The sequence below is a fragment of the Mesoplodon bidens genome (assembly GCF_964165515.1).
Source record: "Mesoplodon bidens genome assembly, chromosome: 11".
NCBI lineage: Eukaryota > Metazoa > Chordata > Mammalia > Artiodactyla > Ziphiidae > Mesoplodon > Mesoplodon bidens.
The window spans coordinates 19557439-19570455 of record NC_138167.1 but is presented as its reverse complement, the minus strand read 5'-3'; the positions used below and the strand labels follow the sequence as shown (position 1 = coordinate 19570455).

Below are 13017 nucleotides of genomic sequence, written 5' to 3'. Positions count from 1 at the left end.
AAACTTCTCTTAGAGTGCAGTAAAGCAACCATCTTGATGAAGAGATAATAACGTAAAAGTTTTTCTTCTTTAAACCTTGCTCTCTAGCTCCCCCTACCTGCTTAGGGAAAAGTTAACATGGGAACACAGAAATTGGAGGGAAATCTTTAGTTTGGTGTCTAGGCAGATTGTTATTTGTTATAAAGAAGATATAATGCAGTCTCACAGAATATATGATCACTATAGGGCAATTAAAAATTAATACTTTCTGGGACTTCCCTGGCAGTCCAGTGGTTGAGACTCCGTGCTTCCAGTGCTGGGGGCACGGGTTCAATCCTTGGTCGGGGAACTGGGATCCCACATAACACGAAGCTCGGCCAAAAAAACAAATAAACAAACAAACTTTCTGTACGACACAAGGAGTGATCCCCAGTGTTACTATGTACACCTAGTGTATTGATATTGGCGGGGAAACTGAAGTTGGGGAGTAAGGGTATATAGGAGCTCTATTTTTGGCTCAGTCTTTCTGTAAACCTGAAACTGCTCTAAAAAATAAAGTCAGTTATAAAATAAATTAATAGTTAAGCTCAGTTGGACCAGGATCAGTGGAAGTTGACTTGAAATCTCTTAGAGGAGAGAGTACTAGAGCTCATAAGTAAAAGGAAGAATGGCAAGAGGGCAGGCAGGAACCAGAGTGGACTTGTCCCACACACGCCTGTGGTTTCCAAGAAGTTCCAAAGCTCTCACCTCCTGTCCTTCCCACCTGGAGGAGTCCAAGGGGAACAAAGGATTTTGCATTTACCATCATCCAGTTTAGTTGACAAAGACTTTTGTCAGGAACCTTAGATGTGTGTATTATTGCTCTTTTCTAAACATAATTAATTTAATAGTTACTTTCTAAGCTTTTTTAAAAAAATCAATTAGTATTTATTCACTAGCTATTGATTTTCATAAGCCCAGAACTTTCTGCTTTCTATCTCAGTGAATCGGAGGAAGGGAGAGGAGAATATATATATATATATATATATATATATATATATATATATATATATATATATATATATATATTTATTTATTTATTTAATTCTAAGATTATTTCACTGTTTTGAAGCCATCAGAGATAATATCCTTTTATTTCTAAGTGTACTTTAGTGAGAAAAGTAACAGTGGCACACGGTTGAAGGAGAGTTCTAGCACAGTGGTTCTCACCTGTGGGTGCAAATTGAAGTCACCTGGAGGAGCTTTTGCCACTGAGTGATGTCTGGGTCCCCCTGTTAGAGATTCTAGTTTAGTTGGTCTGGCAGATAGCCTGAGCATCAGGATTATTATTATTATTATTATTTTTTTTTTTTTTTTTTGCGGTACGCGGGCCTCTCACTGTTGTGGCCTCTCCCGTTGTGGAGCACAGGCTCCGGATGCGCAGGCTCAGTGGCCATGGCTCATGGGCCCAGCCGCTCCGTGGAATGTGGGATCTTCCTGGACGGGGGCACGAGCCCGTGTCCCCTGCATCGGCAGATGGACTCTCAACCACTGCACCACCAGAAAAGCCCAGGATTATTTTTATTGTGCAGCTAATCTTGAGAAGCACTGAGCTAGAAGTCAGTCTTTCATCAGAGGAACATCTTAATTCCCAGGCAATTTCTTAGTTAATTTGGACTCATTCAGGCCTCTCCCTCTCTCCATCTTAATTTTCCTCCTTTTTTCCTTATATTCTCATTCTGCATTTGAGTGCAAGCTTTGAAGTCAGAAGGACCTGGCTCAAAAGCCTAACTCCTTGGGTATGTTACTTGTCTAAGCCTCAGTTTCCTCATTTATAAAGTCAGGGTAATAATGCCCACTTTACCTGTGAGGATGAAGCGAGATGATATAAAGTGCATAGGACCCTGGCTGGCATATAGGGAGCTCTCAGCAAGTGTGGTGTTAGAACCAAGCAGTACCAGAGTGGACTTGGGAATCAGATATCTGAGAGTCATACACATACATAGTCATACACGTCACACATCTGCGTAATCTTGTACAGTTAAGTCCTCTCTTCCTTCAGGTCCTCAAAAGTATAATAAGGTCTAGGGTTGTGTTGAGACAATTCATTGAAATAATGGGGTTAAGTACTTAGTACCCTGCCTGGTAGGTGGTACCCTCTCAACAGACAATAGTTTCTATTGTAAGGCTCTCCTTCTTGTTTCATCTCCAGGACTCTCTTTATCTTAAGAGCAATCAGTTGGATTTCACACAATAGAGTTTACTCTTTGGGAAGGTTGTATTTAATATTTCCATCTCCCAGATTCTATTTAAACTTATATTAAAATTTTTTCCACGTAAACAGTTTTCCCACTTTTTCATTTTTCTCTTTCCTCCAAGAACATGTGCTTCTCTTCTGAATATTGGCAGCACATTGGAGGAAACCCAAATATATTACCAAGGTATCAATTACCCTGTGGCCATTAATAATACAGTTTACACCTGAGGGAATTTTTTTTGGGTTGCCTGGGTCTTCATTGCTGTACGCGGGCTTTCTCTAGCTGCGGGAAGCGGGGGCTACTCCTCATTGTGGTGCGGTGGCTTCTCTTATTGCAGAGCATGGGCTCTAGGTGCACGGGCTTCAGTAGTTGCAGCAGGCGGGCCCAGTAGTTGCAGCATGCGGTCCCCAGAGCGCACGGGCTTCAGTAGTTGTGGCTCAGGCTCAGTAGTTGTGGTGCACGGGCTTAGTTGCCCCATAGCATGTGGGATCTTCCCAGACCAGGGATCAAATACGTGTCCCCTGCATTGGCAGGTGGACTCTCAACCACTGTGCCACCAGGGAAGCCCCATATTGAGGGTCTTTTAAAGGAATCTTAACATCTTGTGTTGAGTAAACCCCTTCATGCCCCAGATTGCAATAGCCCTATAGTATGATGCCTGTTTCCCATAGCTTTCTAGAATAGTTTAGTTATTAGTCAATAGTCTTTGAGTTACAAGTCAGAAAACCAGCTCAAGCAGAGAAGGGATTGATTGGCTCATGTAAGTGGGATGGTAGCTGTGTTCTAATAGGAACTCAAATCATTGTTGCCAGGTTTCTTCTGCCCTTGCCTGCATCCTGCCCATACTGCTTCCTCCTAAATCCCTCTTCCCTCCCTTTCCCTCTGCTTCCACCCTACCTCCGTTTCTTGTCATAGCTTCTGGCTATGTGCTAGCTTAGGGCTCTCCTACTTCAGATGCCTTCTCCTTTGAAGGCTGGTGATTATGGACACAGTAGACCCAGGCTTACTTCATAGCACACAAGCTGCCACTACTCTCAAAGGGAGAAAATACATCTTTCAGGCTTCAAACATTAAAATGAATGAGTGAATGAACTCAAAGAAGAACTTACGAGCAGCTTAGTTACTTGCCCACCCTTTTGTTCAGTTGTGGCAGGACAAGATGCTATGATTGTCAACCCAAGCAGAATGACTTGGCTCCGTGGGAAGAGCCAAAGAGAATATAGTGGGAAGAGTACGCGTGCAGATGAGAATGGCACGTAGTCACTATGATATATGGCTTTTGTGCTTACCTTACACTTTGACTTAGACAATACTATAGTTTTTAATCTTGCCCAGGTGTAAAAGAGATCATTAAAAGGCCTAGGTGGGTATTTTGTAGAAGGTACCATTAATGCTTTGTAGCAGTTATTGTTATATGTTTGATTATTTCTGTGTACTTCTGGGGGCTCATAGTCCGAGGTGGGCCTAGGGTTTATTTCCTAGGCCTGATTGTCATATGGCAATGCTTCTCAAACTTGTTTGCTAATATCCTCTGAAAGCCAAGGAAAGTGAATTATATAACCAGGGGCATAGAAAGGCAAGCAAGCATCACATTTATTTGAGGACTCTCATGTTTTATCTAAAACATTGATTCATATTTTGTATTATAATCCATAATTTTCCCATTTAAGTTTAATAAAAGATAAATTTAAAATATTACTTCCTTTTCTCCTAAAGCAGCATAAAATTGGAGAACCCATTAATGAGGACAGTAGAGCTAGGCATCGTTATGAATGAATCTACCCTTGCCAAATGAAATTTTTTTTAACATCTTTATTGGAGTATAATTGCTTTACAATGGTGTGTTAGTTTCTGCTTTATAACAAAGTGAATCAGTTATACATATACATATGTTCCCATATCTCTTCCCTCTTGCATCTCCCTCCTTCCCACCCTCCAAATGAAATTTTAAGGTATAAAGAACATTAATATTTCTGTTTAGTTTCGAATTCAGTTCTCCTTCCAAATGATAGACCATTTGTGAAAATATATCTTCTTAAAAAAAGTCAATTCCAAGATATTTAAATTTCTTATCTCTGTAGTTTGAGTTTATTCTCCACGGGCCGTGTGTGTGTGTGTGTGTGTGTGTGTGTGTGTGTGTGTGTGTTAAATGTCAATTGTATCTTACACTCTGATTCACAGAGGAAAGTGTTCCCCTAACAAGTTTACTGAAACTTCTCCTAGGAGTCAGGTAACAAATGAATGAATGAATGAATAAACTACTAAACTACATTGTCATTCCAGGAAGATATGCCATGTTCCTTTGATTTTGAGTAATCCAAGGTGAATAGTGCTGGCTGAGAAAAATAAGCTTTTGGAATACTTTTGGTTAAAATCAGGATTTTTAACATCTTGTCTCACCTTTTAGGGAATTTAGGCATTGGACATTAGGCGTTTCTTGGTTATACTGAAAGGTCTCAGAGCACAGGGTTGGTGTTCTGCTAATTAATAGCTGTAACTTGATAGTAGTTACTTCTCTAAGCCTCAGTTTCTCATCTGAACCTTGGAAATAATGATCGTGACCAACTCACAGTGTTGGTGTGGGGTTTAAATGAAATGTAAAATTGATTGGTATGTGAAAAAAATACTCAATAAGTTTTTAACTGTTAACTTGTCTATTTACCTGTGTTCTAACTTTTCAAGTTAGATTTCCATGATTTTTCTTTGCTGTCTCTTTCTCAAATGAGTGTAATTAGACCATTTAGGTTCTCTAATGGGTTTCCTTTAATATTATGCAGTTAACTAGAGAGTATATATTATTAAAAACATAGTACATTGACTACATCCACACGTGAATTAAAGACTTACTGGGAGGTAGGGGCTGAAGTATAGTCATAATCAGTATGTTTCCTCTTTCTTAAAAGGAATTATGGCTCATCTCTCTTTGCCCAATGTGAAGCAATGGATAACGCATGTCAGCAGGTTCTGTGGCTCTATGGAGAGGATAATCAGATAACTGAAGTTGGAACAATGAATCTTTTTCTTTACTGGATAAATGAAGATGGAGGTAATCCACTCAGATTTCAGCTCTTGGCTCTTTTGTAGTCATTTTCAGTGGGACTGGAAAGAAAAGAACTAGAACCTTAGAACAAGAGAATAAGTAGCATGCTTGCAAAATCTAAGAAATTCTGTGCTTTTGCTGTCCAAGTAAACATGAGTTTAAGTTTACAGCATTTATAAAGATTTTGAGTTTTGTTTTTGTTTTTTGGCTTTAGATGTACTTACTACTGAGATGTCAACTGAAGGAACTTATTTATTTATTTATTTATTTATTTGTGGCTGCATTGGGTCTTTGTTGCTGCGTGCGGGCTTTCTGTAGTTGCGGTGCACGGGCCTCTCATTGCGGTGGCTTATCCTGCTGCAGAGCACAGGCTCTAGGCATGCGGGCCTCAGCAGTTGTGGCACGTGGGCTCAGTAGCTGTGGCTCGCGGGCTCAGTAGCTGTGGCTCGCGGGCTCTAGAGCACAGGCTCAGTAGTTGTGGCACACGGGCTTAGTTGCTCCGTGGCATGTGGGGTCTTCCTGGACCAGGGCTCGAACCCGTGTCCCCTGCATTTGCAGGCAGATTCTTAAACACTGCGCCACCAGGGAAGTCCCAACTGAAGGAATTTAAATCCCCACAATTTGAAGATATGCTGCATTATCCCCTTTACCATCTTATCATTTTTCCTATCTGAAATCCCTTGAATTTGGAGATGGGTCTCAGATCAATTCAGTGGTTATTTACCATATATTATGTATAAAATGCTGTAGTAATAAACACAGTCTACTCTTTCTACTGATACAAAATTGAGTGTACTCTCTTGTTGTAATTCATTTAACAGTCATTGCCCTTTCTGCATATTTTGACAATACATTAGAAGCCTTCCAGATTTACTCTGGAGCTCAATTTGAATGAAGAACACTGTTTTTAAGGACAGATCAGTCTATTTGGGTATTGTTTTTAGATTCTGGTTCATTCAAGACTATTAATATATGTCTGCTATAAAAATCAGTACTTCTTTGTTACCTTTAATATCCTGAATGCTCACTTTATCCCTCTTTGCAATTTTTTTTTAATTAGTTGGCAGAGACCACCGCAGTTCGGTGATGTTTTGGCAAAGTCTATGGTATTAGATTAAATGGTATTTTTCCTAATAATGGAGGGAAAAATACACATATATGCATTTATTTTCATTAGAATTTTAAAAGTCAAAAAATTTAAAAACATTTTTAGGCCTGTTTACATTCTTAGGCTGCTCATTTCACAGTACTGAGTGCTGAGACTAGAAATGTAAAATGGTAAGTTTCTAAATACTTGTGAAGTCTCGGGATTGGTTTTAATTAAAATTGTAAATGAAATTTTAATTTTAAAGCAGCTATAGTAGCCTCTATTGCTCTTTTGTTATTTGGCTACAAATAGAGGAAAATGGTGATTCAAATGTGGCTGACTTCAGAGCTAATTTGAGCATTACTTGCAGAGAGTTATAAGATGAGCCTTATATTTCAGTCAGAGTTAGAATAAACAGAAGGTGTAGTGAGTACACCGTGTCCTGGGGTTGACCATTGGTAATCCTTAGCATATGAAAAGCCAGGTATAGATCATGCTCGTTCTTCCATACCTGCTGTTTGTACTTGACACTCTTGAAAAACAAAATTTGTATTGGAATATTTGTGATTTCTAAATTTGAGTTATTTCATATGACCTGTATCAAAAGCCGTGCTTTGGGGACTTCCCTGGTGGCACAGTGGTTGAGAGTCTGCCTGCCGATGCAGGGGACACGGGTTCGTGCCCCGGTCCGGGAAGATCCCACATGCTGCGGAGCGGCTGGGCCCGTGAGCCATGGCCGCTGAGCCTGCGCATCTGGAGCCTGTGCTCCGCAACAGGAGAGGCCAAAGCAGTGAGAGGCCCGCGTGCCGCAAAAAAAAAAAAAAAAAAAGTCGTGCTTGAAAGTGGACAGCCAGTGTTGGACAGGCAGTGTTACTTAGGAGATAATAAACTGATTCAACTCATTCTTTCCACTTGCCCACTGCCATCCCCATCCCCCAGAAAACCCACACAACCCCAAACAAAACCAGTTACATCATACAGAAGTGGCACCATCCTTATTTATGGATGGGAGATGTCAGGATTTAAGCACAGTCTGAATCCGAGCTACATGATTTAACCAGAAACACCAGAAACTGTCCTGGTGAAAAATGACCCCTTATGCAAACAGTAATCATGAACCACTTCCACCATGGCTTTTAAAAGTCAGAAGAGAAATGAATGAATTTCTCTCTGGCAAGACCTTAAGAGTTACTCTTCAGGTTATGGTTGCCTGAGATAACGTTAGTTTTAATGTGAAGATCCTCCTTCAATTTGAGGCTGTTCACCTGCCAGATCAGATAAAATTTGAAGGAAGGAGAAAGGACATGGAATCAATGTTTGAACAGTACTCTGAGAGAAGTAAGTAGAATGTCAGGAACAACCTTTGGGCTTAAAAAAAAAAAAAGACATTAAAGCAACTCCCGTAACTTTGATTTATACCACGTGGCTTTAGGAAAATACAAAGAATAACGTGTTGAAAATCAGAAAAATATTGATTTTCCTCCCCCCTTCCCCAACTTTACCAAAAGCAGAGTTCTTCCCATGAGCACCCAGTCTCACTGCTCCTTTGGGACAAGGTGGCTGCCACAGGGCTGTGCACTATTTTGTGGCACTTGGCCTGAAACTCATGTGGTTTTTTGTTTTGTTTGTCTTTGTTTTTGTTTTTGGAGCAGAGAAAGGTTTATTGCAGGGCCATGCAAGGAGATGAGGTGGCTCATGCCCTGAAAAGCCTCGAGCTCTTATTTTTGTTTTTAAATTGAAGTATAGCTGATTTATGTTAGTTTCAGGTGTACAACAAAGTGATTCAGTTATATATACATATATATATGTGTGTGTGTATGTATATATATATATATATATATATATATATTCTTTTTCAGATTCTTTCCCCTTATAGGTTATTACAGAACACTGAGTATAGTTCCTTGTGCTATACAGTAGTAGGTCCTTGTTGGTTATCTATTCATGTGGGTTTTGATTCCAGTAACAGCAGCCCTGGTTGTCAGATCGCACGGCCCCATATTCTCCTTTTTTATTCCGTTGATGAGTAATTTAACACACACACTTGCTATTCACTGTTGAGAAAACAGTTCTATCTTGTACCAGACACTGGAGCTACCTTGAGAGTAAGACTCAGTTGTTGTGGTTGAGTTCACAGTTGGTCTGGGAGGCATTTACGCCGCCTCTGCTTGGAGTACTCTTCCTGCATGGCTGCTCGCCCCCTCCTTCAGGTCTTTGCCGCATACCCCATTCTCAGTAAGGCTTTCCCTGGATACCTTAATACAAATCTTAAACTCTCTCCCCCAGCACTCCCCATCGCCTTCCCCCTTTTCTGCCTCCATCATCTGACATACAATCTAATATAATTGTTTGCCTCTGCTTGTTAGGAAGTAAGCAAGGAGTTACATCGGTTTGGTTCACTGCTGTATCCCTAGTGCTTAGAACAGCCAACGGCACTGATCCTGATAGACACTCAGTACATATTGTTGAACGAATGAAGAATTGTGCTGATGGTGTTTGGGGTATTCCTGGTTCCCATTAGTGCTTGAATTTGGGAAGTCACAGATGAATCCCGCTGTTATTGCTTCTAAATCCTTCATCTCCCCAAAATGATTTGTCTGTCAAGAACAAGCTTCATTTGTAGGCTCTCTTTTCCTCCTGTTGAGCAATCTGGAGCCCGTTTTGGCTCTTGTAAGCATGTTTGTGGTTGCAGAGGAAAATGAATATTTCTCACCCAAATGTTGTCATGTCATCATCTCTGTCTGGCAACCAGAGAAGCAGATGTTCTGTTCCTTGACCTCAGGCTAGTGGTTACAGTTTTGGGTGTTAAATATATTTCACAAAACTGCATTTGCACATGAGGGGCTGCTGTTTTCATTTAACTTTATGCCGTCTTAGAGCTCAGCAAGTAATAGGAAAGGTCCCGTTTGGGAACACTAGAAGCGTTTGTCTATATGTGTGCCGTGTGTATGTATACGTGTACACACATATAGATCTATACATTTATATATCCAGCTAGCTTGCTATTGCAAAACACATGTTTATTTTGAGACAAACACTTCTAAACAAGACAAAAAGTAGCCCTAAGAACATTGCCAAGAACAAATCTTCTTCTTTTGAGAAGTGATTTTCAGCAGATAATTTTTAGAAATAAAATTCAAAGAAATCATACTGCTGTATCCTAGCAAAAAAGGATTATTCATTTATTTTCTTTTTCAAAAACATTTATTACATACCACTCAGGGCTAGGCACATTGCTGAGGGGACACAGGAATGAACATAAGAGTTCTGGTCTTCCAGAGAGCTGGGTCGTCGAGGATGTCTGATGTGGCCACAGTGGAGTGGGTGAGCCCAGACCACAGTTTACGAAAGAAAGGGCGGTGGCCACAGTGTTGGGAGACTTAGGCTCTGGTCCTGACTGTCCCCCGGTGTCACCAACCTTGGCAAGTCACTTATGTTTTTAGGGCCTCAGTTTATCCTTTTATAAAATAAGGATTGCACTAGGTGATTTCTAAAGTCTTTTTTGCCTGCATCGAATGGCTTTGGAGCTCAAAGACTGATTTCTACACTGCTTTAGCTACCCAGTGATCCTTTCCAGCATCCCTTGTGAATTCCTCTGCAGACACATGATGGGCAGCCCATCAGCTGTTACAAGGCTCAACATGTATATAAAGTGATGTTGAAGGTTTGAATTTCTCACTAGATTCAGCTTCCTGGGTGCCAGAGGTGAGGAGGAGGGTGGATGTTGAGTACCGGAGGCATCCTTCTGTAAGGAGGCTTTGTGGCTGGCGGACCACACTGACTCCTGCAGACAGGTCATAATGTCAGCCCTCGCCACGGTTGGGAGTGTCTGCGGTCATTCTAGAGTAGACCAGTGTCTGGGCCTTGGGTCTGTGAGTCACCCGTGGAGTGTTATTTTGGTTTTTTTGGATTTCTTTTTTTCCTTCTTTTTTAAAAAATTTATTTTATTTATTTATTTCTGGCTGCATTGGGTCTTCATTGCTGCATGCAGGCTTTCTCTAGTTGCGGTGAGCGGGGGCTACTCTTTGTTGCGGCGCGCAGGTTTCTCATTGCCGTGGCTTCTCTTGTTGCGGAGCACGGGCTCTAGACTTGCGGGCTCAGTAGTTGTGACTTGCAGGCTCTAGAGCGCAGGCTCAGTAGTTGTGGCTCACGGGCTTAGTTGCTCTGCGGCATGTGGGATCTTCCCAGACCAGGGCTCGAACCTGTGTCCCCTACGTTGGCAGGCGGATTCTTAACCACTGTACCACCAGGGAAGCCCCTTCTTTCTTTATTATTTCTTTGTTAGCCATATACATGCCTGAGCCCACTCTGAGCCCATTACATCTGAATCTCAGAGGGTGAAGTCAACATCTCCATATTTGATGTGGATACTTCACCAGGCTTGAAAATCACTCTGGATAGACTTGTCAAAGGCCAGTGTGGGAGCAGTGATGGCCTGAGTGGGCACGCACACCTCTTAGGGCTGGGTTTCTCCACAGTATTCATAGAAGGTTTGCTAATGCCCAGTGTTTCTGAGTAAGGGTCTATCTACATTATCCTAATTACTAACCAGCTTTAATCCACTGAGGTAAATTTTGACTTTGGAATGTTCCTCTTAAGAGTATTTTATAAATCTTACTGTTTGTTAGTGAGAAGCCATCTCATTTTTCACAGGTTAAGGATAAATTGAAGATGGTAGGATGACTGATTTCCTTTCTTGTTCCTTTTTTTTTTAAACAAGGATCTACCTGAAGTATGAGTTGATTTGGAAAATTTGACAATGCAGAACAGTGACCTCCTTTTCATGTTTATTACCAGCAAAATTTCAAGAAACTTTTTTTTTAATGGCTGTTGATAAAAGGCATGGCTAATAAAGTTTGAAACTATTCCAATTTCTAATTGACAGAGGAAGAACTGGCAACTCCTCCGCTAGATGGCATCATTCTTCCAGGAGTCACAAGGCAGAGCATCCTGGACCTGGCACACGAGTGGGTGGGTGCCTTTGACATGAACCACTTTTATAAGCATGGAACAAAAAGTAATCAAAATCAGTCCAGCTTAGTGTTGAAATAATATCCTGTAGTTTCAACCAATGCTGTCTAATCTTTAAATCTTAACTTGAGTGAAAAGAACTCTTCTAGAAGGACTATCTTGGTGAGACTATCAAGTAAGTATTGTTTGTAGAGAGGGCAGGCAGAAACTAGTTTAGCAGGTCATCCTGGTGAAGAAGTATTCTAGTACTAGTCTCAAGCTTTGTACCAGGTGTCTCCTACCGACTCATCTGGTTTATCCTCCGAGGGCTTCCTTTTCGCCAGCCTTTAACTTTTCAAGTCTGAGTGTGTTGTTTCCAAATGGCAGTGGTACGTAGTCCTTCCCTTCCTCTGTTTATTCCAGTGTAACCGTGCTAGAAGTTAAAGAATTTTACTGACATATAAATTCTTACTAACATGACAGTATTAGTTTCGCTGCCTTCTTTCTCCCTCCTTCCTGCCCCCTGTCCTCCCAAATTCACATACATGCTTATTTTATTTATTTAATTTATTTATTTATTTTTATTTTTTTTTTGCGGTATGTGGGCCTCTCACTGTTGTGGCCTCTCCCGTTGCGGAGCACAGGCTCCGGACGCGCAGGCTCAGCGGCCACGGCTCACGGGCCCAGCCGCTCCGCGGCATGTGGGATCCTCCCGGACCGGGGCACGAACCCGCGTCCCCTGCATTGGCAGGCAGACTCTCAACCACTGCGCCACCAGGGAAGCCCACATGCTTATTTTAAAATCCAAGCATTCAAGCCAATGTAAAGTTGTTTTCAGTAGCCTTTCTGATTCAAGTGACACAGGCACGTGTGTTCAACCATTCGGTATTGGAAATGACTTAGCATATTCAAGATGAATACTGAATGAGTTGATTAATCTGGCAGAGGTTCCTGGATGGGACTTTTGACCCATGTATTGAAATGGTCTCCAAGGGACAAGAAAAGGCTTTGAGCAGACTGTGGTGAAACAGTGCTAATAGGACAAATGTTTAGAAACACACACATCTACGAGAGTACCGTTTCTCTGGAGAAGGCTTTGGAAATGGAGAAAATGTGCTATAAATAAGTCTACAAAACCCTGAAGTAGACAAGACCCAACTGCCACATGCTGGCTGGCGCATTGGGCATGACATTTACAAACTGTTGGTATAATTTCAAACAGCTTGCCCCGTCCTAATTGTGTTTTCAGTTGGAAAGATGTCTTTTCCAAGCTCAGTAATTTTTGTTTTATTAAAGAGAAAAGTCAACCAAGTACAGAAGGTTTGATGAGAAGTTCCGGGTGGAAATTCCCCCACGCTGGGGATTTGCTAGCATGAAACACAGGTTATTATGGAGGAAGTTTCTTCCTGACTCCTTAGCTCTCGTTTAGTTTTAAAACTGTGAGACACAAATGCCAGGAGGCATGCGGGGGGTTACCACTATCTGCCAGGTAGGGGAAATTGTCCAAAAATAAGTGAGGGCGAGCAGAGTAAAAAGAACTCTGTTGATGTACAAGAGTTTTTTTCCTTTTCTTTCCTTTTCTTTTCCACAACGCAGAAATCAGCTTGTTCTCACTTGGCTGATTTTCTGGAATGTATTTATTTATTTATTTGCCTTTGTACAACTTAATTGCAATTGCCGACTGAGACAGGTTGAAACTTACAAAAAGCCATATTTCTGTAGCA

General features: G+C 41.3%; 1 protein-coding gene across 2 annotated transcripts in view; it reads left to right on the top strand.

Annotated features, from left to right (window-relative positions):
• The window catches only part of BCAT1 (branched chain amino acid transaminase 1), a 106854-nt gene that overhangs the window by 73158 nt on the left and 20679 nt on the right, over positions 1 to 13017 (top strand). For both annotated transcript variants that reach the window (XM_081249806.1, XM_081249805.1), the window contains 2 exons: positions 5120 to 5262; positions 11229 to 11314. In XM_081249806.1, the coding sequence (XP_081105932.1) occupies positions 5120 to 5262; positions 11229 to 11314 (229 nt within the window). The remainder of the gene's footprint in view (positions 1 to 5119; positions 5263 to 11228; positions 11315 to 13017) is intronic.